Source organism: Scardinius erythrophthalmus, assembly GCF_964197995.2.
Source record: "Scardinius erythrophthalmus genome assembly, chromosome: 15".
In the NCBI taxonomy this organism is placed as follows: domain Eukaryota; kingdom Metazoa; phylum Chordata; class Actinopteri; order Cypriniformes; family Leuciscidae; genus Scardinius; species Scardinius erythrophthalmus.
The window spans coordinates 15,462,337-15,489,912 of NC_138235.1; the positions used below are offsets into that span (position 1 = coordinate 15,462,337).

Sequence of the window (27,576 nt, forward strand, 5' to 3'; positions counted from 1 at the left end):
CACTCATATACACACTAATTCAGGATCTCTCTCTACGGAAGTAGTAGGGCATCCGGGTACTGTAAATTCGGACATACTTATTTTGTCACATACTACTTTTCGCCTACTATATAGTAGGGGAGTATGCGATATCGGATGCAGCCAATGTATTACAAAAAAGAATTACTATTATTTTACAAATATTTATTATTATTATTAGTATTTCACGCTAATGTTAAAACTCTGTAAGAAAATTACTTTATTACTTAATAACATTTTAATAACTGTTTTTTTTTTCATAAATCATTACTATTGGTCAGCCTTCACATCTGTCTGTGGTTTTTGCAAAAACGTAACCAATGAAAAGTATTAAAATAAGCTTGTGACTAAACCTCGTGACTCCATTGGATCCTCAAACTGTCAGTCAAACCTCATAACTCCGCCCACCTCATTTGTGAATGTAGTGCTGCACGCAAATTTGGACTGTTTTTGTCTTTGTATATACGTGAATATATAGGCTACTGTATATAAAGCTAATGTTTTATTTATTTGAGGAGAGGAGAGGTGTGTCTTAATCTAGCATTTGCTGTTGAGTCATAGCCAATCCTGTCATTTTATAACATGAGATTTTGGCCAACCCTGAGCACCCACATAGTTGCAGCTACAATAAACTTTATAACCTGTAAGTTGATGAAAACATTATTTTGCCTGTCACAATATGAAGTAAACCCGGCCCTGTTAGTAATGATTGTTAGTGTTTCACTTTTCTTTAGCATTTGTACACCACCTGTTGACCAACTAGACTAGAGAGTGAGAAGAAAATGGCTGTAAAAAAAAGATAATCCTGGATAATTTCCTAATTTCAGTTTATCCAACAGGATCTTATTTGATTCTAAGATATTTTTAAAGGATTCTTGTTTATCCTATAAGGGCCAGTGCAACTTATATATGGATAGAAATGCCATTAGCATTCCTTTGGGATTTTTTTTGTCAGAGAAAGGAGAGTAAACTCAGAGATGTTGTGTGTGTGTGTGTGTGTGTGTGTGTGTGTCCTCGTGGGTCTCAGGGTCACTGCTGGGGTATGAGGTGCTCGCTGTACTCAGAGGACGGCCTGTGTTTATTCAAACTTATTTATTGGGCCAAGCCTGTAGTAAAACACTATCAGAGTCTGGAATGATATCCTCACCTCACATGCTCCTTATAAATGCCCATCTGTGGGGGAATGTTCTGTGCCTTCAACAACAGGCAAAATAAAATGACAGGAACCAGGTGAGCCTTGAAAGGCAGTGGAGGAGTCAACCAATGAAATGATTCCTCTTATTATAACTAAGTAATTATGGCCAGTACATTTTCTTATTTCACTTGTTGTTGGCGTGGCAAAAAGTTCATTTTGGACCTGTCTAACAAATGCCCTAGCAAACTGTTTATCGTTCAAAAAATCGTCCTTGTGAAAAAGAAGTAAAAAAAAAAAAGAAGTAGCAGCATTATTTTTAAACAAGTATTTATTACGGAAAAAATATATACTTAGGTGAACTGAATGTAATGATTTCGGGGCACTTAATTTAAGTTATATGAAATGCAGTTAGCAAATTTAGAGTTTCCACTTAAGTAGGACTTTATATGTAATTTCATAATTACTTCTATTTTCTTTGAAATATGGTTAAAGTTACCGCTGAATGTACTGACAAGCATTTATGGTAAACTAAAATATACTTAAATGTCACTTCTAACTTGAGTCATATATTTAAATATATTTGTAATTTGGCAAAAAAGTGTTGCTCAACTTAATTGGTTGGGAAAAAGTGTTGCTCAACTTAACTCGTGATTAAGTTGCAATTTAATACATTTAAAGTACATTAACTTTAAATGTAATATCTAACAACACACTATGGTTACAATTTTAATAAAATACTTTACATGTGCTTTTTTTAGTCAACAAATAATTGTACTTGACGTACACTTCAAGTGCACACTTCTTTTTCACAAGGGTGAAGAAACTACACTAGCATAGTTTGGCAAATCCATTAATAAAATCCTAAAAATCCTAAAAATATGAAAATGAATGATATTTGTTGTATACATTACACTGATGTATTATTGTATCAGTGGTAACTTTATATGGCAGCTGGTAATCCCATAAGTTGGAATTTTATGACACGTCTGAATTAATCAACATTTGTAAAAAAAAAAAAAAAAAAAAAAAAAATGTATGGTCAAAACCAATTCTTTTTTTTTTCTTTTTTTGTTAAGTGTGGAAGACACATTAAAAACAGACCAGAAGACAAGGATGTTTAGACTCCATGTTGGAAGACCAGGAAAATAAATACACTTTTGTTTCTTTTGTTGAAAAACTATTTACACAGTAGAAAGCACAAGTATCATATAAAAGTGTGTACATGTGAGCATGTATATGTGTGCATACAAATGTTGGTATTTGTGTCTGGTAATTTCCTTTCTATTTCCTTTTTTTATACCATATTTAAAACATTAATTGTTGTACATATAAGAAAACTTTGCACATTGTCCATGGTAAAAGAAATCCTGGAATTGGCCTGAGATCTTCTTATGGATGCTCCTTTTTTATAACAAATGAGGAGCAGTCAGTTGTGTGACTGTGTGTGTATTGTCTATACTGTGTGTGTGTGTGTGTGTGTGTGTGTGTGTGTGTGTGTGTGTGTGTGTGTGTGTGTGTGTGTGTGTGTGTGTGTGTGTGTGTGTGTGTGTGTGTGTGTGTGTGTGTGTGTATGATAGGACTCTAGTGGCAGCCACACGCTCTGACCACCATGTTGCGGTATTTCTTCAGGATGACATTGGAGCTGTCGTCAAAATACAGGACTGAGATGGCGTGGAGTTGTGTGGGGGCGCAACATGGTTTTGGAACCGTTTCGGGGTTGATGAAGTGAACCTGAGAAAAAAAAAGTTCCAAGGTCAAAACAAAAGTACTTGCACAGATAGAAGATAACGCATCTTACTATCTGTACTTTACAGAGTTATTGTATTGCTAGATGCAAGGTTAAAAATTGACACTTTTTTGGTTTTATTGAGTCGTTAATTGGTAGTTTTAGGAATGGCAACTTTAAGGGACGTTTATGCATTTTGGCCGTTCATGTACACAACAATGGCTTTTTGGGGGTCTAAAAACACAAACTTTTGAAAACGGGTTTCACAGTGCAAGTTCTTGAAAAAAAATACAGTTATCGTCTCTGTGTAAACTACAAAAACGTGAATTTGTACAAAAGTGACCTGTATAAACGTTTTGACAACGTTTCGTCTGTGCGCGAAAAACCTTTCCGTTTTTAGTGCATCATTGTCGTGTAAACATACCCTTAACTTTATCTTAACCTGCATCTTCTTGTTTGTCTCATTTACAACAACAAAATAGCTAAATAATCCAAATGCCATAAAGACAAACATACACTACTGGTTCAATTGTTTGGGGTCGGTAAGATTTTATGTTTGTGAAGGAAGTCTCTTTTGCTCACCAAGGCTGCATTTATTTGGTCAAAAATACAGTAAAAACAGTAATATTGTGAAATATTGTTTTCTATTTGAATACATTTTAAAATGTAATTTATTCCTGTGATCAAAGCTGAATTTTCAGCATCATTACTCCAGTCTTCATTGTCACATGATCCTTCAGAAATCATTCTAATATGATGATCTGATGCTCAAAAAAAAAAAATGTATTATTATCAATGTTGAAAACAGTCATGCAGCATAATATTGTTGTGGGATTGTTTGATGAACATGAAGTTCAAAAGAACAGCATTTATTTGAAACAAATCTTTCATAACATAAATGTCTTTACTGTCACTTTTCATCAATTAATTTAATGCATTCTTGCTGAATAAAATTATTAATTTCTTTAAAAAATAAAAAGATTCAGCATTGTATTTATCATTGGCAGCTGTGGCAAAAAGTACATTTTGGACCTTAGAGGCTTACCAATGTCTGTACGATGGCGTGGTTTGTGGCGTTCATGTAGGAATTGAGAGGAAAGGCACATTCTCCCATACAGTAATAAGCAGCGTAACCCTCAGGAGCAATAATCCAATCCTGGGAGATGAACAGAGAATAGATCTGTTAAGACAACATCCACCTTCAGTCATAAAGCCTGAGCTAGACCTTTCCCAACCAGATGCTCTTCATTTTCACCATGCATGTCAGATCGCTCCGATTGTGATCACAATAAAGTGTAATTGTGTTGAGGTATGTGTAAAATGTTAGGGTTCAAAAGGGAATTTGGGGGGGGAATGTAAATTCACATAGTAGAATTGGGGTCTCCGAGTCCTCGCCAGCTGTTCTGAGAGAGTGTTTATGTGCTGTGATCCAGTAGGAGAGACAGATACGCCACAGGTGGCAAGACTATCGTGTGTAAACAGAAATGAGGCTCTCCTATCTCTGCTTGACTGCTGTTGCTCGTACTCTTGAGCCTAATGGAGTGAACGGCCTGAGCTACACAGACTCGTAAAACCGTTTGAGCCGTAAACACAGTTAGAGATAAAGTGGAATGTCGAGTGAGAAGGAGAAGGAAACCTGCTGGAAAAAAATCAAGTTAAACCCGATTAAGCTGGTTTTTGGAATATTTTAGCTGTTTTGTTGCTGATTGTAAGCTTGTGGTCTATCAGCCCTAACCAGAGGGGCGTTTCACAAAAGCATCGCTAGACAACTATGGTCGCGTGTTCTGTCGTCATTAGCATAGTTCAATGAATCGTTGTTTCCCAAAACCACAGTTCCAACGAATATCTGCAAACATCATCCAAAGTTGTGTGGTCTGAAATTTCTGAATGACAGCTCTCAAGCTGTGGTTAGAAGCAGTTTCTTGTTTGCATGACATGTGGACTTAATAAATCCTTATCTTGAGTTAAGCAAGCTGACATTCAGTACAATCTGTATCTTTTATTTTGAATACAAACAAATGTCATTTATTTAGTCAAGAGATTTAATGCACTGTTTTTGAAGAGTGCACATGTGTGTGCTTTAGTAGCCTACGTAAGCACGAGAAAAATTAGAATTAATCCTCAGATGCCAATAACTGACAAAAACTATCAGATGCTGATAATTTATAGCAAAAAAAATCTCAAACAGATTAATTAATATAAGTTCCCTTTCAAGAACGGTCACTTCGAATTGCGTAGCTATACGCAGTGGGGAAACTCCTTTCCTCGAGAATATTGAAGCCTTAAAAGTACCATCAGAGCAACTAGCTCACCGATCGGCTGTGCTGCAGCAACTGCACATTGTGTGGCGAAGCGGCTCTAATGCGCGATCCAATGAGACCTGAGTGTGTCAGAGCCCGCCAGAATGAGTGTGGCTTATAGCTATAAAAGCCCACCATTTCACCGTAAAATCAGATTTAATTTCCTTCAGCGACCTTCACGTCTCTGCCTCTTCAAAGCCTCGCCGTCGAATCAAGCCCTTCAGCTGGTACGAGCATTTTCAGCGGACTAGCGCTTTCTTCTTTTCGGAAGCCGCTTCTCTTCTGTCGCTCTTCTGTTTCAAGCACAGAACACCCGGGTAACCGGTCCCCCTTCACTAGGCGGCCCATCCCCAGTTGTCACTCTACCTCTATCCAATCAGGCCAAGGCCTGGCAGACCATCCCCGAAGTGTCGAGTTGGGTTTTAAACACTATATTCGCGCGCAGACCCCCACGCTTTCAGACGGTCATCGAGACTTGATAAGCTTGCTTGCAAAAGGGGCCATAGAGAAATTTCCCCCCGCACTAAGCCAGTCAGGGTTTTACAGTTGCTATTTCCTTGTGCCAAAGAAGGACGGTGGCACCAGGCCCATTTTAGATCTTAGACATCTGAACAAAGCCCTCATAAGACGGCCATTCAGAATGCTAACTACCAAACAAATCCTCAAGCAAGTTCGCCCAAGGGATTGGTTTTTCACAGTGGATTGAAAGATGCATATTTTCATATACAAATTACACCTCGCCACAGGCCATTCTTGAGATTCGCCTTCGAGGGGCAGGCGTATCAATACATGGTCCTACCGTTCGGCCTGTCTCTAACAACCCGTACATTTACAAAGTGCATGGACGCATCTCTCTCTCCCCTGAGACAGCGGGGAGTAGCCCTACAGAACTATCTCGACGACTGGCTCATTCTAGCTCAGTCGAAGACCGAGTTCCTGACTCACAGGTCCTGGCTCCTGGGCCATTTGGAATGCCTAGGGCTCAGGATTCAATGTCTCCAAAAGCAAACTGTCACCCAGCCAGAACGTCACCTTTCTGGGTACAGTTATTGACTCAACGCGGATGAGAGCCCAGCACTCTATCCAGCGGCTGGTAGCGTCTTTCAGGGCGGGTGCTCACTCACCCCTCAGGAAATTTCAGAGCTTTGTGCCTCATGGCTGCAGCATCGTCAGTACTCCAACTGGATTTAGTACACATGCGCCCCTTACAAAATTGGCTCAAATTGGCCATGCATGGCGCTCAGGGCGCCTGCTCATCAAAGTGAACCACGGCTGCATAAGAGCCCTGGCTCCTTGGAAGGCTCCGAACTGGTACCAGTCCGGCGTAACCATGGGTGTGGCCCCCAGGAGAAAGGTGATATTCACGGATGCCTCCAACCTAGATTGCGAGTGCAAGCCCGTCACCAGCCTCTGGTCGGGCCCGGAGAAGGAGTTACGCATCAACTGCCTCAAAATGAGAGCAACATGTCAGTGGTGTCCTACATAAATTGCCAGGGCAGCCTCAGGTCAGGCAACCTGTATGGCATGGCCAGAAACCTCCTCCTTTGGGCACGAGCCAACCTGCTCTCTCTGAGGGCTGCCCATGTTCCGGGCATCCAAAATCTGGCTGCGGACATTTTATCCCAAGACAACACTGCCCCCGGGGAATGGTCTCTCAACCCTCAGATGGTCTGTCTGATCTGGAGTGTGTTCGGAAGAGCGGAGGTCGACCCCTTTGCTTCAGAGAATAACACTCATTGTCCAATGTTCTTCTGGCCCAGGCGCCCGCTTTATGCATTTCCTCCTGTCTCGATGTTGCCGCAGGTCATCAAGCAGATCAGAATGAGCAGATGCTCAGTCCTTCTGGTAGCCCCCCTCTGGAAGACCCAGGTTTGGTTCCCAGAACTGGCACAAATGATGGACTCAGCCCCATGACCTGTACCGATGAGGAAGGATCTCATGTAAGCGAACGGGGCGATTTGGTGCCCTCGCCCAGACCTGTGGGCCCTCCATGTGTGGCCCCTCAACGGGTATCCTGGGACCTCCCAGAGAGAGTCCTAGATAATATTACTGAGGCTAGAGCGCCCTCTATGAGGTACCTCTATGCCCTGAATTAGTCAGTGTTCTCAAGCCCCATTCATGTAAAGTATCCGTTGTACTCTCTTTCCTTCAAGAGCTGTTGGATGCGAGACGCTCCCCCTCCACGCTCAAAGTGTACATGGCGGCTATAACAGCCTACCACGCCCCTGTGGCTGGCCAATCGCTAGGGAAAAGCAACCTTGTCGTTCGCTTTCTCAAAGGGGCCAGGAGGATGAACCCCACTCGGCGCCCTTCTGTGCCTGCTTGGGACCTCTCCAAGGTCCTATATATATATATATATATATATATATATATATATATATATACACTCACCTAAAGGATTATTTGGAACACCATACTAATACTGTGTTTGACCCCCTTTCGCCTTCAGAACTGCCTTAATTCTACGTGGCATTGATTCAACAAGGTGCTGAAAGCATTCTGGCCCATATTGATAGGATAGCATCTTGCAGTTGATGGAGATTTGTGGGATGCACATCCAGGGCACGAAGCTCCCGTTCCACCACATCCCAAAGATGCTCTATTGGGTTGAGATCTGGTGACTGTGGGGGCCATTTTAGTACAGTGAACTCATTGTCATGTTCAAGAAACCAATTTGAAATGATTCGAGCTTTGTGACTTTATCCTGCTGGAAGTAGCCATCAGAGGATGGGTACATGGTGGTCATAAAGGGATGGACATGGTCAGAAACAATGCTCAGGTAAGCCGTGGCATTTAAACGATGCCCAATTGGCACTAAGGGGCCTAAAGTGTGCCAAGAAAACATCCCCCACACCATTACACCACCACCACCAGCCTGCACAGTGGTAACAAGGCATGATGGATCCATGTTCTCATTCTGTTTACGCCAAATTCTTACTCTACCATCTGAATGTCTCAACAGAAATCGAGACTCATCATACCAGGCAACATTTTTCCAGTCTTCAACTGTCCAATTTTGGTGAGCTTGTGCAAATTGTAGCCTCTTTTTCCTATTGAAGTGGAGATGAGTGGTACCCGGTGGGGTCTTCTGCTGTTGTAGCCCCTCCGGCTCAAGGTTGTGCATGTTGTGGCTTCACAAATGCTTTGCTGCATACCTCGGTTGTAACGAGTGGTTATTTCAGTCAAAGTTGCTCTTCTATCAGCTTGAATCAGTCGGACCATTCTCCTCTGACCTCTAGAATCAACAAGGCATTTTCGCCCACAGGACTGCCGCATACTTTGAAAACCCTAGAAATGGTTGTGCGTGAAAATCCCAGTAACTGAGCAGATTGTGAAATACTCAGACCGGCACGTTTGGCACCAACAACCATGCCACGCTCAAAATAGCTTAAATCACCTTTCTTTCCCATTTTGACATTCAGTTTGGAGTTCAGGAGATTGTCTTGACCAGGACCACACCCCTAAATGCATTGAAGCAACTGCCATGTGATTGGTTGATTAGATAATTGCATTAATGAGAAATTGAACAGGTGTTCCTAATAATCCTTTAGGTGAGTGTATATATTTATATATATATTGTGGCCATGAATGAAGAATTTGTTCTGTCATTTTAGAGAATCGTGTTCACGATCATGGTCACAATTTACTAATTCGTTCACATGTTAATTAATTAATTAATAATCACCTTATTTATTTTTTCCCTCATTTTAATATTCTGTGGCCACATTGAACTAATTTGTTCCCTTGTTTTGATTTAACTAAAACAAAGAACATTTATTTATTTATTTATTTTTCCCACAGGTCATGTGCAGAGCTCTGTAAGATACACTACCGCCTAAAAGTAGGGTCAGTACGTTTTTTTGTTTGGTTTTTAAAGGAGTTAATACTTTTATTCACAAAGGATGCATTGAATTGATCAAAAGTGACAGTAAAGACATTTATAAAAGATTCCTATTTTCAAGTAAATGCTTTCTATTTGTCAAAGAATCCTGACAAAATGTATCCACAAAAATATTAACCAGCACAACTGCTTTCAACATTGATAATAATCAGAAATGTTTCTTGAGCATCAAATCATCATATTAGAATGATTTCTGAAGGACACTGAAGACTGGAGTAACCAATGCTGGAAATTCAGCTTTGATCACAGGACTAAAAATATTTAAAATATATTCACATAGAAACTATTAATTCACAATTTAACCGTGTTTACTGTATTATTGATCAAATAAATGCATAAGAGACTTATGCTATAAGAGACTTTTTAAAATCCTTATAAATCTTACCAACCCCAAACTTTTGCACGGTAGTGTATATAATTCCCATTTTGAATCACTTTCTGACCCCATGTGTTGTTGAGTAGAGCCAAAAGGAGGATAGATAGAGAAAGCAAGGAAATAACAATAGGAGATGTGGCAAGAACAAAAAAAGAGGAATATCACACCTGCCATCCAAGGTCTCGAAAACTAACGTACAGCTCATGTTTCTTACAGGCCTGCTTCTGATCAGCACTGCTGTTCTCTGAAAAGAAAGAGAAAGACAGATTGCTGTAGAGCTATAGAAACCTTTTACAGAAATGATAATCACTTACGATAAGGGTTTGCACATTTAAGTCCATTTCTGTTATTTTTAGAGTCAAATATATGCTAGAGCAGTGGTTTTGTCAGACTTTAAATGTGTGACGGGGTGTTGAATCTAAGGCTAAACTGTGAGAGACATGGAGAAATATGAGGAATAGGTCTCTGGAGTTTGCCCGAATCCCTAACCCTCATACATATGCAGAACATCGACCCAGATTCATTTAATATCCATTTAACACTGTAATGCTATTACTGAGCAAAATAACCTGCAGAGAATTACACAGTAATAGGAACCATATGAACACTGACACACACTCTCACGCAAATTTTATCTCTGCTTCTCCTTTGCCTTAAAGGGATAGTTTACCTGAAAAAGAAAATGCTGAGCATAAAAGATATTTATTTGACCCACTTAAGTAGGATTTAAGGATTTTACAATTTCATATTGTATTTATATGGTTAAAGTGTACTGTATTGATATAACACATTACAGTTAAAATTATAAGTTAGTCAACACATCAAAATAAGTGCACTTCTTTAAAGTACAACAAAAAGATTTGAAATGTTCTTTAAAGTAAAACTGACATTATTATGAAGTGCACTTGTTAAAAGTGCATAAGTGCGTTAAGAAAAATATCATGAAAGTGTGCTCTCTTTAAGTACACTTAAGTGATCTTTTATTTCTTTATCATTATATTATGTGCAAGTACAGTTTTTTAAAATATACTTATAAGATTTGAATACTATTAAGCGCACTTCTCTAGGCTGAGTCCGAAATCACCCCATACCCTTAAATAGGGCAATATTTGAGGGGACACCCATTTGTAGCGGTGTCCAAAACCATAGTGGACGTTACACAGTGCACTGCAATAACGAGAGTACAACTGATGTACACTCAACGGCTAGAGAATACCCATAATGCACTGTGAGAGTCTGACCAATGTCAGACCAGAAGATGGCGAATCATTCATCCATTTTCCAAAACCGCTGGTCCAATGTGGCGACAGCGTAATATCTTACAGGTATAAATTACTTTTTACTTGATTATTAAAATTGTTTAATAAGGTTTATACATGCTAGTTTCCATAACAGAGTTCCAGATAAATCTTTTCATTACTATTGGAGCTGCCAGTTTGCTGAGTTTCAAATGATTATTCAACAGCAAGCACAAAATATGCAAAAGCTGCAGCCCTTCCGGCTCACTCCGTGTCCGAATTCACTCACTCGTTTTCATTCTCTCCTTCAATTGGACTATTTTAGTGGAGTAATGTAGGGAATAGTGAACGAGGGTACGATGGGCGATTTCGAACAAAGCCCTAGTTTCATCACTAAGAAAAAATTAGCATGTTATTTCCACTTTCATTTGGAACCATAGAAAGTTTCCATGGAAGTATTCTTTTAAATACCTTTCTTTCGGTTCTGTTATTGCCATCTTTACATTTGTTTTACGTTTTCACTTGCCTTCACACTTCTGTATTCAGCATTGAAAACACACACACACACCTGCAATATTGGCTACACGCAGTGCCTCCTGGCCCTTGGCGGTTTTGGAGCGGTTGGGATTGCGCTGCTTGTTGCCGCCCTGTGCGGAGCGGATGCTTCGGATATGGACCTCCGTAGCTTTGAAGAAGGCCACCATGAAGGGCTGTTTGCTCTGGGGGCCGCTGCGACCCACCAGCCCGGCCACCCATGGGTTCACACTCTGGCCTGCAGGGGGAGACACATACAACACTCATTTACCACTATCGGAAATCAATTACTAATTTGTTTTCCCTCTGAGATCTGAGAGGAAAGAAATACATCTTGGAATTGTTAATAAAAATGTTGACAGGTACAAATCCCAAAAGAGAAGCAGTCACAGCTCTGTGAAGTTATACGGGCCCCTTGAAAGATGTATTCGAATGTATTTCTGTGAATCGGTTCTTCAGAGAGACTGTTTAAACACCCCATATATCACTCAACGGGACAGTTTAGCAATCCTTTACTTTGTCAGAGTTATGTGGCCTAATAAATCGCGTAAAATGCATTATATAATAATCAGTTTGTCGGTCACAGTCTTATAAATCATGAGACTTGTGTAAGAAAGTGTGTGTGTTCTCCAAGAATATGCAATTTCTGGTGTTTATTTTGTGTAATCTCTCCCGCTCTCAAGAGCGCTTTTAGTTCACTGTTTACTCAGAGAATTCCAGCACTTACATCTGTTTCTGTGCCATCCTGGACTCCTTTTACCTACACAGCGGCTTTAGTGTGTGTGTGTGTGTGTGTGTGTGTGTGTGTGTGTGTGTGTGTGTGTGTGTGTGTGTGTGTGTGTGTGTGTGTGTGTGTGTGTGTGTGTGTGTGTGTGTGTGTGTGTGTGTGTGTGTGTGTGAGTAAGTAAGAGGAAGGAATGCTCTCTCTGTCTGAGCGCCGAGGTAAAGTCGGGTTGCCGGTTGCCTACAGCGACAGGGCAGGCGTCCCGCAAGCATGTCTCGACAAGCTCGCTGATCTACACAAGCCCCATAATACACTGCACCTGTTTTCATGCTAACACTTAAAACCTGTAACATCCTGTACACACACACACACACCTTCCTATCACGCAGCTACGGTACAAAACACACTCCCACTGCGGCTGGCTATAAAGTGAGTGAGTGAAAAGCATAGTAGATTCAATTCTGCATGGCTTAGAACTTACACTATAAAAAAATATATGATTAATAAGTACGTTTTTTTATGTTATACAAGATTCAACAAAAAATTGTAAAGTCAGTTTAATGTAATTTAAGTTGAATTGACTAAAACATCCAACTTGATTGTACTTACAAATTTAAGGCAGCAACTTTTTTTTACAGTGGACATCCAAACCAAGCATTGATATTAGACTAAACTTCACCATTAATATAGCCTAGAAATCTAGACGCACCCTAGCGGCAGCAAAATTTATTTTGCAGCCAGGGTAGTCTAGCAACTCTTTCGGAGCTGTAAAAACCTAAATTGGGTCAGGCCAATCACGTCGTGTATAGAGTAGGCGGGACGGGCTTAACATAAAGACGACAGAGTTGCGACGGTTCCCTGCTACTTGAAAACAAAGAATGGCGGCTGCTGGAGAACAGTCTTTCGAATCGGCTTTGTCCGCGACTCTGGAGGACTTGGAGTTAAGTTTTTCTTTGAGAAAAGAGCAAAGAACGGCACTTAAGTCATTCTTAAAAAAAGGAAGATGTGTTCGTAGTTTTGCCGGCCAGATTCAAAAGTTGAATCTATCAACTAACGTTAGCTCCGCTGTTGGGAAAACGCTCTGGTTGGTTGAAGCGCTGTCCTATTGCGTGCAGAGGGAATTTGAAAAACAGCCATTTATCCCGCCCATCGGATTGAGCCGTGTCTATGGTGAGTTGCCAGACCTAACATCTTGATGTAGGTCTGGCTTGCCAGGCTACCATTAATAGTGATTTCTGCTGAAACTCTAGACTAAGCATTAGTGATCAACACAGCTACAAACATAGTCATGGAAGTGTACTCTCTTTATTAACACAATTAAGTACACCTTTAAAATGTATTAATGTCAAATTAAAAGTTTTAAGTAATTATGTTTTAATAATCTTTTGTCGTGCTTTAAAGAAGTGCACTTATTTTGATGTGTTGACTAACATACTAAAGTACATGTAAAATACTTCAATACATCATAATTTTAACTACAATTAAAGTTTAAAAAAGTTAATGTATTAAATTGCAACTTCGTCATAACAATACAATTAAATATATTTAAATTAGTGCTGATATATATATATACTTTATTATTATATTTTTACAAACTTTTATGCTAGATGTGATTAAATGCAATTTATCGATTTAACAGCACTAAATACATGAAATACAAGTTACAATAGAAATTATATTAAAGTGTATTTTAGTTTACTATAAATGCTTGTCAGTACATTTAACCATATTTCAAAGACAATAATTATGAAATTGCATGTAAATTCCTATTTAAGTGGGTCAAAAACACTAAAGGTCAACTAATTACATTAAATGTGAATTTAAACTATAATACATTTTCATTTAATTGCAAATAATAAGCAATTAAGTGTCCAAAAACATTACATTCAGTTTCATAATAAGTACACTTTTTAAAAAAGTCTTTTTAAAGTGTACTTCATTTTCAAGTCATTCAAATTAGAACAATACAATATATATATATAAATATATAAAAAACAAGTACATTTTCACCAGTGGTCTCAAACGTTTGGACCCCCACTGTAGATGTTTTTCTTTGAATGGCTTTTAAATGCAATGTAATAAATTGCCCTTCAGAGACACTGTAAACATTTACTGAACTGAACTGCACTGAACCTAAACGGCGCACAAAAGCAAAGGCAAAACAAATCGAGTGCTGTGCAGTGTGGGCTCAGAAACGGTCTCATTTTTGCAATCTGTGATGCAACACAATGTTCATGTATCATATTTTGAACCAGTGACCTGTGGTGTTTGCACTTCCACTTACCATCTAAACTTTCCAGAGCCAGCTGCAGGCCCAGATTCCGGCCCGGGTTCAGCACCCAGTGGTTACTGGTAGCTGTGATGTCGAACACCAGCCAGCCCTCTTCTGCTGCCCAGATCACCCGTGAGTCCAGCAGGAACAAATCTGAATCCCTAATGGAGAGAGTGCATATGACAGCGTATCACACGAAACATAGCATGCACTGAGTGATTAAAGCAAGTAGGGAAATGTGGGGAAAGATGTGCCAGCCCCTTAATACTATGTGCAACTTATGTGTGTGTATATACAGTATATATATATATATATATATATACACACACACTAAAGCTTTTACTTCATTCCTGATTCCATGAATCAGCCGTTTGAACTAATACCCTCATATCATCATCTTATTTTGTCATACATATTTGAAACGACATGAGGAAGAGTAAATGAATACAGAATTTTAATTTTTGGGTGAACTATCCCTTTAATACCCTTATAAAACCCATGTATCTCATGGCATTACTTAATGTGTAAATGTTTTCATACCACCTCTGAGCTGCAGTAAACGGTCTGTAAATATATCAGGATATCAATTCAGATGCAGCCTATAAAACAAAAATCATGGCCTAAAAGTTTGTGTAATAAAAGCTGTGTTTGTCACGGGCTGGTCTGCAAAAGATTACGAAAAGGGAGGTTTAGAGAAAATGGTAGCATTAGCTTATAACAGTATAACAGAAAAAAACAAAGCAATAGCGTGTACTAAAACACGTTCACCATTAGACAATGAGTGGAAAGAACTTAAAGACCTAAATACGCAGGCAAACAAACTAAATACAAAACAGGTGTGCTCTTATTAGTAACATAATGAGTAACAATAATGGAAGGAACATAGGAACAAAGACAGGCAAACTAAACGTCCATTATGAAAATCCCAAACAGGCAAACAAAGGCAAATGAATAAAATATTTCTTTCTAAAGCTACTTTTTGTAATGTCTACTTGATGCTTTCTCAATGACTTTATCTTTTGGGGCTAATTTCTCAGCCAAATTTGATGTGTGATTAATTTGCGATTAATTAGATGAAATATTGAATTGATTGGCAGCCCTATTCTTTTGACTTCACCAAATAGCTTTTTAAGAACATCCAATTCCGGAATACAGAACATACACTATTATACATGTAAAGTATTACATTTATATTATTTAACTTAATTCATTCATTTTAATTTTTAATATTTAAATTAATTATGTCAATACATTACATACACATTTAATATACAGTATTACATTCATCAAATGTCTGTAGAGGAGCGCTTCCAGGACTCAAAATGTTAGCTTGAGGTGCTCTTTGGATGGGATAATCATAATATAGAACAAATTAGGAAACTCCAAGGCACTCTCTTTAAGAAAAATTAAAAAGCCTTTATTTTATGGCTTGGTCATCATAAACCTTTAAAAACTCTAACGCGTTTCGGCATACAAGCCTTCGTCAGGGTGTCAGTATTACATTATTTAACCTCATAAAATAATCCTCATCCTCCAAGAGAAGCCCCAAATATTTATATGCTCCATAGTAACAGATACCTAGAATGATATTTGGATCCAATTAAAGATGCGAAGTTCATGTAAACCTCAGTAAGAGGTCCAGAGATGGAGGGCAACTGGAGTGAACCAAAAGAAAAATACGTTCAGTGGTATCCAACTGATTCAAATACTGGTTTATAAATCACCACAGACACGCTCTAAGTCTTGTGTCTACAGAAGAAAAGACCAGCAGACATGACACCCTATTTACTACAGGTGTGACTTTAGAGTTTTGCTGTTCACACAACAGCTTGAATAGCAGCTTGAATAGGCTACTATCTGTATGAACAAATAATAAAGTCAAGCCACATTTCGATTCTCATAATAGTTGTCAATAACATCTGGTAACTTCCATACAGTAACACGACAAAGTCTTAACCTAACTGAAATTAGTTTTATGTCAAAGCAAATGTATCAAGTCTAAAAACACATATCATGTATACTATAATATATATATGTAGTATACACACACACTCACCAGCCACTTTATTAGGTACACCTGCCCTTTAAATCAAATACCTAATCACCCAATCACATGGCCGCAAATCAATACTTTTAGGCATGTAGACGATCTGCTGAATTTCAAACTGAGCATCAGAATGAGGAAGAAAGGTGATTTAAGTGACTTTGAACGTGGCCTGGTTGTTGGTGCCAGGTGGGCTCGTCTGAGTATTTCAGAAACTGTTGATCTCCTGGGATTTTCACACACAACCATCTCTAGGGTTTACAGAGAATGGTCTAATAAGAGAAAATATCCAGTGAGCGGCAGTTCTAGTGGGTGAAAATGCCTTGTTGATGCAAGAGGTCAGAGGAGAATGACCAGACTAGTTCAGCTGATAGAAAGACAACAGTAACTCAAATAAACACTAGTTACAACCGAGATCTGCAGAAGAGCATCACTGAACACGTCACAGCTTGAAGCAGAAGAGCTACAGCAGCAGAAGACACACCGGTGACACTCCTGTCAGATGAGAACAGCAAACTGAGGCTACAATTCACACAGGCTCACCAAAATCAGACCATAGAAGATTAGAAAAATGTTGCCTGGTCTGATGAGTCTCTATTTCTGCTGCAACATTCAGATGGCAAAGTCAGAATTTGGCGCATGGATCTGTCCTGCCTTGTATCAGCGGTTCAGGCTGGTGTAATGGTGAACGGTATATTTTCTTTGGGCCCCTTTGTACCAATTGAGCATTGTTTAAATGCCACAGCCGACCTGAGTATTGTTGCTGATCATGTCCATCCCTTTATGACCACAGTGTATCATCTCCTGATGGATACCTCTAGCAGGATAACACACACGTCACAAAGCTTAAATCATCTCAAACTGGTTTCTTGAACATGATAGTGAGTTTACTAAACTGAAATGGCCTCCACAGTCACCAGATCTCAGTCCAATAGAGCAGCTTTGGGATGTGCTGGAACAGGAGATTCACATCATGGATGAGCAGCCGACAAATCCGCAGAAACTGCCTGATGCTTTCATGACAACATGGACCAAAATCTCTGAGGGATTTTCCAGCATCTTGTTGAATCTCTGCCTCGTAGAATGCAGGAAGTTCTGAAGGCAAAAAGGGGTCTAACGCGGTACTAGCGAGGTGTACCTAATAAAGTGGCCAGTGAGCTTTTAGTGGATAATAGTGTTATATTATAATTAACATAATATTTTAAATAAATATTGTATCCGCAGAATTAAAAACTTAAAACTAACCCGTATTATATTATATATTATCAGTAGGGGATTTTCGTAACCTGTGAAATCTGTTACCATGATTGTGTACAGTAAACCATTGTTAATTGAAGACTGAATTGTTTTCAAAATGGAAAAGACACTGATTTGAATGACCCTTACAGTGAAAGATGGAGAAGGTGGTGGATAATGGGAAACAGAGGGGGGAAAGTGAAATAAGTGGAGAAATGGGAGAGTGATGAACAGCGCATTCGCTCCAGATGGTAAGGCCCTGGGGAGCACTTCATTTCCTTAATTGACAATAATGGCTTTATAAACGGCTGTTGATCTCACAGTGTTGCTGCCCTGCTCTAAATCAAACAGAGGAATTTAGAGCAAGTCAAGAAGACAGCGTAAGAAAGGGACCGAGAAGCATTATACAACAAAAGACAAGGGGAAACGCTGCAGGGAGAGAAAGACTGGAACTACATGAACACACTTCAGAAGTTTCAAAGCCCCAGAGTAGTTCAGGTGCTCAGTGTGTGTGATCCAAACACCTGTTCTGCTCAACATCTGCTGCCTAAGTCTAATTCAGTCTCCTTTATCACTCCATTTTTGTCTCTTTTCTCTCCCTGATGGGAGCACAATGAGGAGTGTTGTTCCCCACAGACCTGTCGAGGCAACTGAGGCCTTCAGGAGGGGTCGAGCAGCACGTAGGAGGAGCTAGACGCTCTTGAACCCAATTCACAGCATGGGTCATGCCGATATTCTAGAAGGTCCCGAACGTGCGGTGAAGGGAAGCCCTGTGGCGCACAACTGATTCTTTGAGAGGGGAGCCGCTGAGTCGGAATAGGAAACATGGTGTGGTCAACAGTAAAGTTTGCATTGGGATGGTTAGATAGACTGAGCACTATGTGTGCGGCAAAAAGAAATAGATGGAAAGGAAACACAAATCAAATGTGTCCAACGTTTATGCACCAGAGGGGTTGAGAGCGTTACAGCCCTCAAGAGGAATGGATTTTCCTTGGAACCAATTCCCAGGCAAGAAACACCCACCATAAAAATTAAAAACTAAATGCAGGCCCACATGGAATCTGCAGACATTTTTCATAATTCTGAGGCTGATTTAAAAATGCAAAATGCCAGAAAAGTTTTCTTGTGAATATAGAGATGCATAATGATCAACCGATTTCGGGGGCACTGTATGATTCAGAGGAAAGACTTTTTTTTTTCTCTTTTTTTTAGCACTAGAGTTATTAGCAAAAACATTAAAGACAGTTTTTATAACACGTACTAATTTTCACATGATCCATTTTTGTAGTCGTTATATATAATAGTCATAATAGAGGATCAGTTGGCATGTCCACCAGAGAAGATGCACACCAATTTTAAACTTGACCGATCATACGGTAACGGCATTATTAAGGATTTTCAGTTGCAGCAGTTGTGTAATTTTTACATGACTTGGAGTGCGTCCTCAATGTCCTGTGGTTTATGTATAAAGTTTCAAAAAGTTGTGTTAAGTTTGCAAAACTTCTTCAAATCAAAATTCTTTTTGCCAGCACAGTCCCTTGCTGCTGTGTGCAAAATTCGATGAAGATCAGATGAACGGCCTAAGAGGTGTTTGAATAAGTAGGGTTTTATATGTGGAAGAGAAATTTTATATGTGGAAACAAAACTGACAAGAACATTATTTTTAGATGTTGACCCAAGGATTCAGAGTAATAAAAAGTTAATTCTGGTGTTAGCAGAATGTGTGAAAGACCTTATTATAGCACCACCTAGTGTCCGACGACAGATGTGTGTTTGCTTCTTGCTTGGAGCCCTTAACATGAATGATACGGTATAGAATGTAGATGTACCTGTCTGAGTGTTCTTCCAGCACCTGGTAGACGCTGATGCGGAAGGTCTCGTTGTCAAAGCGTTCTGGAACAAAGTCCTTGTAGATCCGGAACTCAGCCGCAGTCACCGCCTCACCCTCGGGAATCTTGGACAGGTCAAATCGGAATTCTCTGTGATGGCGCCTCACAGGCAAAAACTCCTTATCATGTTCAACTGGACAAGATAAACAGTGAAAGAAATGCATCAGCGCTTCGAAACAGTGTCAAAACATTTCCACCAAAGTGAAAGTTTAGTTTGACATTTACACTGTACTCATTTACTCTTGAACTCGAATGTCACCTTCGTTTGCACTATTGCTGCCTGCAGGCAAGTCAAGCCACCCCATTCTGGTTTGTCATGCATAAACACAGAGCACATTTCTAGACAGATGTTTGAACTCTCCAGAGCCACTGATTGAGACATAGTCCTGCAGACAGCTTTATGTGTCTCTTTATCTCAAGCCCTTTCTCACTTTTTCCTTATTACTCTTTCCTCCATCATCTGGACTCTGTGAGGCAGAAGACATCTCTCCCATTTTGTGAGCATGGGACTTGATTCAAACTGGCTGATCAAATTGTGTTTACATTTTATCATTGTGAAAACTGAATGTTTTTCGTAAAGAGTGCAGAATCTGACACTGAGCCTGGAGTGTTTTGGTAGCCAAGGAACTTGAAATAAAGAGATCGCTCATCCCAAAATGAAAGTTCTGTCATCATTTACTCGTGTACCTCATGTGTTTACAAACTGGTATGATCTTCCTTCTTTGGTTGAAGATAAAAGAAAATGTTTTGAGGAATGTTCAATCAGGCAGATATTTTACAGCTCCTATCTAATTAAATGTGGAAATATGGATACATTTCAAATCAGCAATAAAATCTGACATGAATAGTATCATAAACATTGTTTCTTCAAATAGCTAAAACAACTGTAAAACTTAGGTTGGTCCAGCCAATGCAATGTGGAGCGTAGAGCTAAACGCAAGTTTCACCCATAGACCAGGCCCGGGGTGGGTAATCGGGAGAATTCCCGGTGGGCCGCTTCACCTTTGGGCCGGTCGAGGATTTTTTTTCTTCACATTTGTCACGTTAGTTAGATTAGGCTACACACGTTCCGCATTCTGACACCGCAGCGTGCAGCCTCTGCATGGGTTGTACCATGTGAGGGAGTTCTCCCCTCCCCTCCTATAGAATTGGTTGGGTCCATAGTCCGTCTTTTCCAAAAGGTTTTCTCAGGTAGGCTACCGCGGCACCGCCGGCGTCTACCGATAGCTGGGCCGGCCCTACCGTAACGGTACGCGTCAGGGAGGATGGATGGGAGGAAGAGGCCAGGAGGTATGGAAGCTTGTTTCCGCCACAGAAAAAAAAAAACATTTTAAAAGATAATTGCGACTTTTTATCTCACAATTGCGAGCTTACATCTCGCAATTCTGACGTTATTTCTCAGAATTGCGAGATATAAAGTTAGAATTGCGTGTTATAAAGTCAGAATTGCAAGATATAAAGTCAGAATAGTGTGAAATAAAGTCGCAATTGCTTCTTATAAAGTCTAAGTGAATTATTATTTAACCTTTACATTATTTGTTGAACCATGGTATTAATACAAACTACACAATAGTAAGAGCTGAACTGTTGCTTCATTTATCCAATTTGGAAAAAGTGCTAATTTGGAATTCCACCATGGAAAAAGTGGTCTGGTCTTGGGCCTGAAACTCCCGGGCTGAAAAGTGGCCTCACTCCGGCCCTGCCATAGACTGTAAAAAAAATATGGACGTAGTGTCCGTGACGTCACCCATAGGTTTCTGAAGAGCATTTTTGAAGCCCAAAGTGGGTGGAGCCGGCCGTCGCCATCTTGGCAGCACGTCACTCCCGGATAACCAAAAATGGGCAAAAAGGCGGGATTAGCTGAGGTGACATGATGGCTAACAGACAGCAGACAAACGGCTAGTAGTGACATCAGCGGCAATCCACATGTCACTCAAGTGGCCACGCCCTTAATTATGCAGAACTTTAAGGCTTTATATAATTTAAACGGATGAGTTATTTAAAAAATCACCCCCCTCACAGTTGTCATGAAGGGCAAAATTAGCTATATAGACCAAAATCCCTTTCAGTACCAGGCTGTAAACATATTTTTTTCTACTGTAAAGTTGGGCATATTAATATGCGGGGTCTATGGGATTGACTCTCCTTTGGAGCCTGTCTCTAGCGGCCAGTCGATGAATTGCAGTTTAAGTCACTTCCGTGTTGGATTCAAGAGAGAGTCCGGAAGGTGGTGACTGCTGAGTGGCTCTTTCATTTGGAAGGCGCGGTACTTCTTTTACCAGAGCTGCCAAATTGGGCGATCCAATTCCTCCCATTCATTGTAAAACCCAGTGGTCCATCTCAGCTAAATACAGTCCCTGGCAGACCACAGACGTTAAAGCTAACGCAAAATGCAAGCACTGGGGGTCAAAAGGTTAAAAAGATGCACTCTCAAAATAAATGTGCAGAAATGTTACCTTTAGTGGTACAACAGCTTGTCACTGGGGTAGTACCCTTAAAGGGACCTCTGTACCTTTCACATAAAGGTTCACAGTGGGTAACATTCTGATACTTATTACTACTGCCCTGTCCCAAATGGCACACTTTATGTGCACTTGCAGTCTTGTGGAGTCCAAAAGGACTCATTGTCATTTTAGGTTTCAGAGTGCCTCATTTGCAGCCGATATGCACCCTGCATGCACACTTTTGCCAGGCCCGCACTGAAGCGAACTCTACTGCAGAATTCTGCCCATCAGTCAAAGTGGCGTTACAGGGTTTAGGACCTTTGAACACGCATTTTAACATGCACGGGTTTAGGACCTTTAGGAAGGTACAAAGTTGTACAATTTTTGCACCCTTTTCAGACAGTGTACAATCATGACAACTTTGCCAATTATTGGCTTTTCAATAAGAAAAATGCTTTTAGTTCACATTTATTTCCAAACATTACAATAATGGATATCTTCAAACTGACCTGACAGAAGCTCTAGGTTACAGTGATTTTGCAAGAAATGAATCAATATGATAGAAAATTTTGATAGCTATAGTGTAAGATCTTTATAACTATATAGCAGATTACTTAAATAAAATTCATATAAATAATATCAGTTGTCAATTTACAGTATATCTCCCAATAGTATGTATGAGTAAGATAATAGTTCAATTATTTTCATAGTTATATGATCAAAGCTCTGTAGTTTGTATTGTGGGGGCAAAACATATATTTCAATGCAAAACAATGATGATTGAGAGATAAACAAAACCGTTCCTCAAAAAACTGATAGATCATATTTGATTTTTACATTTTAATGTGATTTTTATAAAATACTATTTGTGGATAGTCAAATAAACCTAAGTTGTCTCAGTCCAGTAAGTGTTCATCTTGAAATATTATTCTTATGTTTACTTTATAAGAATTAGTAAATATTTCACAGCTCAAACACTGTATCACGACCTGAAGGGGGACATTTTTAGAATTATGTTAAAAGGCCTTTCACTTGCTAAAAAGTATAAACGTTTTTAATCAGACAAAAGAAGGCATGCAGTAGATTTGAGTGAATAGGACATTTGATATTTTGATCATTTAGAGGCCTTATAAAATTGTGTAGCAAAAAAAAAAAAGAAACAGTAGGTTTTATAGAATTAATGATAGTGAAAAATTTGTAAAGAAAATTATTCTGCTTGTTGCACGTAATGATCTTCTTCACTGTCTGATACAGTAGGTGAGCTTGCAGTATTTGGTGTGTAATGTGCTCACAGAAGTTGTCTTATGTGCCGAACTCTCACTTTTCAGTGATTGATAAGCGCTGTCAAGGACTGAAGATAGCTCTCTGTCTTTCTTTGGCTCCTCTTCAGTCTTTTATCACTGTGTGAGAGTACTGCACACACACAGACAATAGCAGCCTTGTTGACTCTGCAGTCAGTGCATCAGAGCCAGTGAGAGCAGCTGTCATCCTCATAGCTCTACTGAGAGCACTGAATCATGGTCTGAAGAGACTGAACTGTGTGAAAATTAAGTTGTATTTCTCTCTTTACTGATTCCCGGAGTATGTGATCTATTCTGGTTCTCAAATGGTTTTACACTGGACATCAAAGGCCAAGCCAACACAGTACAAAATTTATTTGGGTCAATGATATTTATTATGAAAGCTGTTCCTAATAAAGAAACAACTCTTGTCTACAGTAGGTCTTGGAAATGTCCTTTTTGTATTCATGTTTCTTGAAAACGTATAAAAAATTTAAGAGAGTTCAAATTTAATGACTCCAAAAATGTGGTATACTCCAAAAATGTGGTATACCCAAATAAAAAGTAATAGCAAGTACTAACAAGTTGAATATATGCAAGAAAATTTAAAATATAATAAATAAAAAATAGTAATAAAATAGTATTAAAGGTAAAGTTTTTTTTTTTTTTTTTACAAATATCATGAATTATTAATTCATAAATATAATTTTATAATTTAAGTTTTTGTGGAGTCATACCACATGCCATTCTTCTTCCTAAAGTAACATTGCCTCATTCAATAAAGGTAAAGTTACCTTGTATTTCAAGCGTTTTTTTGACCATGACATAGTCATGAGGGTTTGCAGGGGTCCTCAAGATGATATCATATCCTGTTTGATGTTATTTCTTCCCTGTATTTCTCTGCATGTTGGCCAACTTTGAACATGAACATGTTGGCTGCACCACTTGGAAAGTTTTTCATATATTAATCATCAAAACTGTTTATATTTAATAGATAATAAAAATAATAATAATAATAATAATAATAATAATGACATTTTAAATAAAAGAAAAGAAAAATGTTTTCAAGAAATTAAAGTTCCCTTTCGAGAAAAATGGATGCAGTGTCATAGTGTTGACGCTATGGGAATGCATCCAGGCGTGACCAGTGTCTGAAGCATGTGTAAAACACACCAATCTTTATTGGCCGACTACAATACTATGACGTCATATGGAGTGCCCATGCGTATAAAAGGGCGCCTGCATTAGACGTCATCAGTTTTTTTATCGTCAGGAGCTGCTTTTTTTGTGTGCGTTAAAGATGAGAATCTGGAGTGTGTTCGAGGGAGCTGGATGCACTCATTGTGATGAATTTGCAGTAAGAACGTCTCGGTTACGGATGTAACCCTCGTTCCCTGAGTAGGGAACGGAGACGTTACGTCGGATGACGACGAATGGGGTTTCGCTTAGAAATCCTATCATCTTCGAGTATATAAAACGAGCCAATGGCAATGAAATGCCATGGGTCTGCGTAATTTGCATAGCTTAACTCCGCCCCACCCTGGGGGTATATAAGGAAGTGCGCTGGCAACATGCAGATATGTCTTCGCTGAGGAGCCGAGACTGAACTCAGGCGTTCCAGCGGTACAGCGGAAGTGGCAGGGAGACGTAACGTCTCCGTTCCCTACTCAGGGAACGAGGGTTACATCTGTAACCGAGACGTTCCCTTTCGTTGTCACTCCGAGTTACGTCGGATGACGACGAATGGGGTTCCCAGTGTAATCACGCCACCTCTCGACTGTCTTCCAGTGCCCTGCGTAAGTCTGAGCTCCCTGTCGTGAGACTAGCACGGACGAAGGAGTCCTACTTAACACAGGAATACCAAGGTACACTGGGAAGCATATCCAGTGGAAATATGCAATCATGCCCAACCCGAAGGGGGGGACTTGGAATACACATATGACCCCGAAGGGCTGCATACGGAATAACACTGGGGTGTCCAGCCGCAGGTGGAATATTTCAACCCCAGGGGTGGCAAGGTGGCTTGCCAAGGGAAAGACACATGCTCAAAGAGGCTTACAGTGGAATACACATGTGGGGGTCGCCCGGAGGGGAACCATGCACATGGAGGCACCTAGCCAAGCGCGAAAGCTGCCGGTGGCATAACTCTGGCGTTGACGTCGTCAGTGCTGGAGGAGACTCAGGGCTTATTAGGCTCACCTGAGGAAAATATCGCACGTATCCCGTCCATGGAGAGCAATGGCGAGCAAGCGAAGACACCTGAGCAGAATCTCTTACCAGATGAAGCGAGTATATGAGAAGAAACTGGCTCCACTCGGAGATTATAGAATCTCGCGAATGTGTTAGGTGTCGCCCAGCCTGCAGCTCTGCAGATGTCTGTTAGCGAGGCGCCATGCGCTAGAGCCCAGGAGGATGCCACACTCCGGGTGGAGTGGGCCGTCACACCAAGGGGGCATGGTCGACCTTGCTGCTGGTATGCCAAAGCAATGGCGTCCACTATCCAGTGAGACAACCTTTGCTTGGAGAGAGCCTTTCCCTTCAGCTTCCCACCATGACAGACAAAGAGCTGGTCTGAGGTCCTGAAACACTGCGTTCTGTCTACGTAAGCACGGAGGGCGCGTACTGGACAGAGCAGTGCCAAGGCTGGGTCTGCCTCCTCCAAAGGCAGCGCTTGCAGGTTCACCACCTGGTCTCGAAAGGGTGTGGTGGGAACCTTGGGCACATATCCGGGCCGGGGTCTCAGGATCACGTGAGAGTTAGCCGGTCCGAATTCCAGGCACGCTTCGTCAACCGAAAATGCCTGCAGGTCCCCTACCCTCTTGATGGAGGCCAATGCAACCAGGAGCGCTGTCTTCATTGACAGGAACTTAAGCTCCACTGATTGCAGAGGCTCAAAGGGAGCACTCTGCAGGGCAGTTAAAACCACTGAGAGGTCCCAAGAGGGTACGAGGGGAGGACGAGGAGGATTCAGTCTCCTGGCTCCCCTCAGGAACCTGACGATCAGGTCGTGCTTTCCTAAGGACTTACCATCAACTGCGTCGTGATGTGCGGCAATGGCGGCAACATACACTTTCAGGGTGGAGGGAGACAGCCTACGCTCCAACCCTTCTTGCAGGAAGGAAAGCACGACACTGATGGGGCATTTCGTGGGTTCTAGATTTTTAGAAGAACACCAGTTGACGAAGAGGTTCCACTTCAACGCATAGGCATGTCTCGTGGACAATGCTCTAGCGGAAGTGATGGTAGCCACCACCGCTGGTGGTAGGGTACTCAAACCTGCCTCATCCCGTCCAGGAGCCACACGTGGAGGTTCCAAAGATCGGGACGAGGATGCCATAAGGTGCCCCGTCCCTGAGAAAGCAGGTCCTTCCTCAGAGGAATTGGCCAGGGAGGTGCTGTCGCGAGGAGTACTAGTTCTGAGAACCAGGTGCGGTTGGGCCAATATGGGGCAACCAAAATTACCTGCTCCTCATCCTCCCTGATCTTGCGCAAGGTCTGCGCAAGAAGGCTCACTGGGGGAAACGCATACTTGCGGAGGCCCCGCGGCCAGCTGTGCGCCAGTGCATCCGTGCCGAGCGTGCCCTCGGTCAGGGAATAATACAGGTCGCAGTGGGACGAGTCGTGGGAGGCAAACAGGTCTACCTGTGCGTCCCCGAACTGATCCCAAATCAGCTGAACCGTCTGGGGATGGAGTCGCCAATCTCCAGCGAGAGGCCGAAGCCGAGACAGCTCGTCGGCCGCCTGGTTCAGGTCTCCCGGGATATAAATGGCACAAAGCGACCTCAGATGCTTCTGACTCCATATGAGGAGGTGGCGGGCGAGTTGTGACATACGGCGGGAGCGCAGACCACCTTGACGGTTGATGTACGCTACAGTCGCGGTATTGTCCGATCGGACCAGTACGTGTTGACCCCTGAGCAACGCATGGAAGCGGTGCAGGGCAAGACGTACAGCCAACAACTCGAGGCAATTGACATGCCAAAGTCGACCGAGTCGATCTCCATACCGAGAAAAGAGATCCTCTGCACGGGGCAGAGTTTGCTCTTCTCCCAGTTGACCCGAAGGCCCAGACGAGCTAGGTGCCGGAGCACAAGGTCCCTGTGTTCGCAAACCTGGTCTCGAGAGTGAGCTAGGATTAGCAAGTCGTCGAGATAGTTCCGGATGCGAACCGCGTGTTCCCGAAGGGGAACAAGGGCTGCCTCGACGACCTTCGTAAAGACGCGAGGAGACAGGGCTAGCCCGAAAGGGAGATCCGCATACTGGTATGCCTGCCCCTCGAAAGCAAACCGTAGAAACGGTCTGTGTCGAGGAAGAATGGAGACATGAAAGTAGGTGTCCTTCAGGTCGATCGCTGCAAACCAATCCTGCGGCCGTATGCACTCGAAAATGCGCTTGGCCGTGAGCATCTTGAACGGCATCCTGTGAAGGGAGCGGTTCAAGACGCGCAAGTCGAGGATTG

The 27,576-nt window shown here is 41.1% G+C and overlaps 1 protein-coding gene across 1 annotated transcript in view; it reads right to left on the reverse strand.

Moving 5' to 3' along the window:
- Positions 1 to 2,254: 2,254 nt before the first annotated feature.
- bmp7b (bone morphogenetic protein 7b) overlaps positions 2,255 to 27,576 on the reverse strand; it is a 65,776-nt gene continuing 40,454 nt past the window's right edge. Inside the window, exons 2-7 of the mRNA XM_081385957.1 lie at positions 19,334 to 19,526; positions 14,237 to 14,385; positions 11,263 to 11,466; positions 9,624 to 9,700; positions 3,925 to 4,035; positions 2,255 to 2,884 (exon numbers count right to left, since the gene is read on the reverse strand). Of these exons, the coding sequence (XP_081242083.1) occupies positions 2,735 to 2,884; positions 3,925 to 4,035; positions 9,624 to 9,700; positions 11,263 to 11,466; positions 14,237 to 14,385; positions 19,334 to 19,526 (884 nt within the window). The 3' untranslated portion in view covers positions 2,255 to 2,734. The remainder of the gene's footprint in view (positions 2,885 to 3,924; positions 4,036 to 9,623; positions 9,701 to 11,262; positions 11,467 to 14,236; positions 14,386 to 19,333; positions 19,527 to 27,576) is intronic.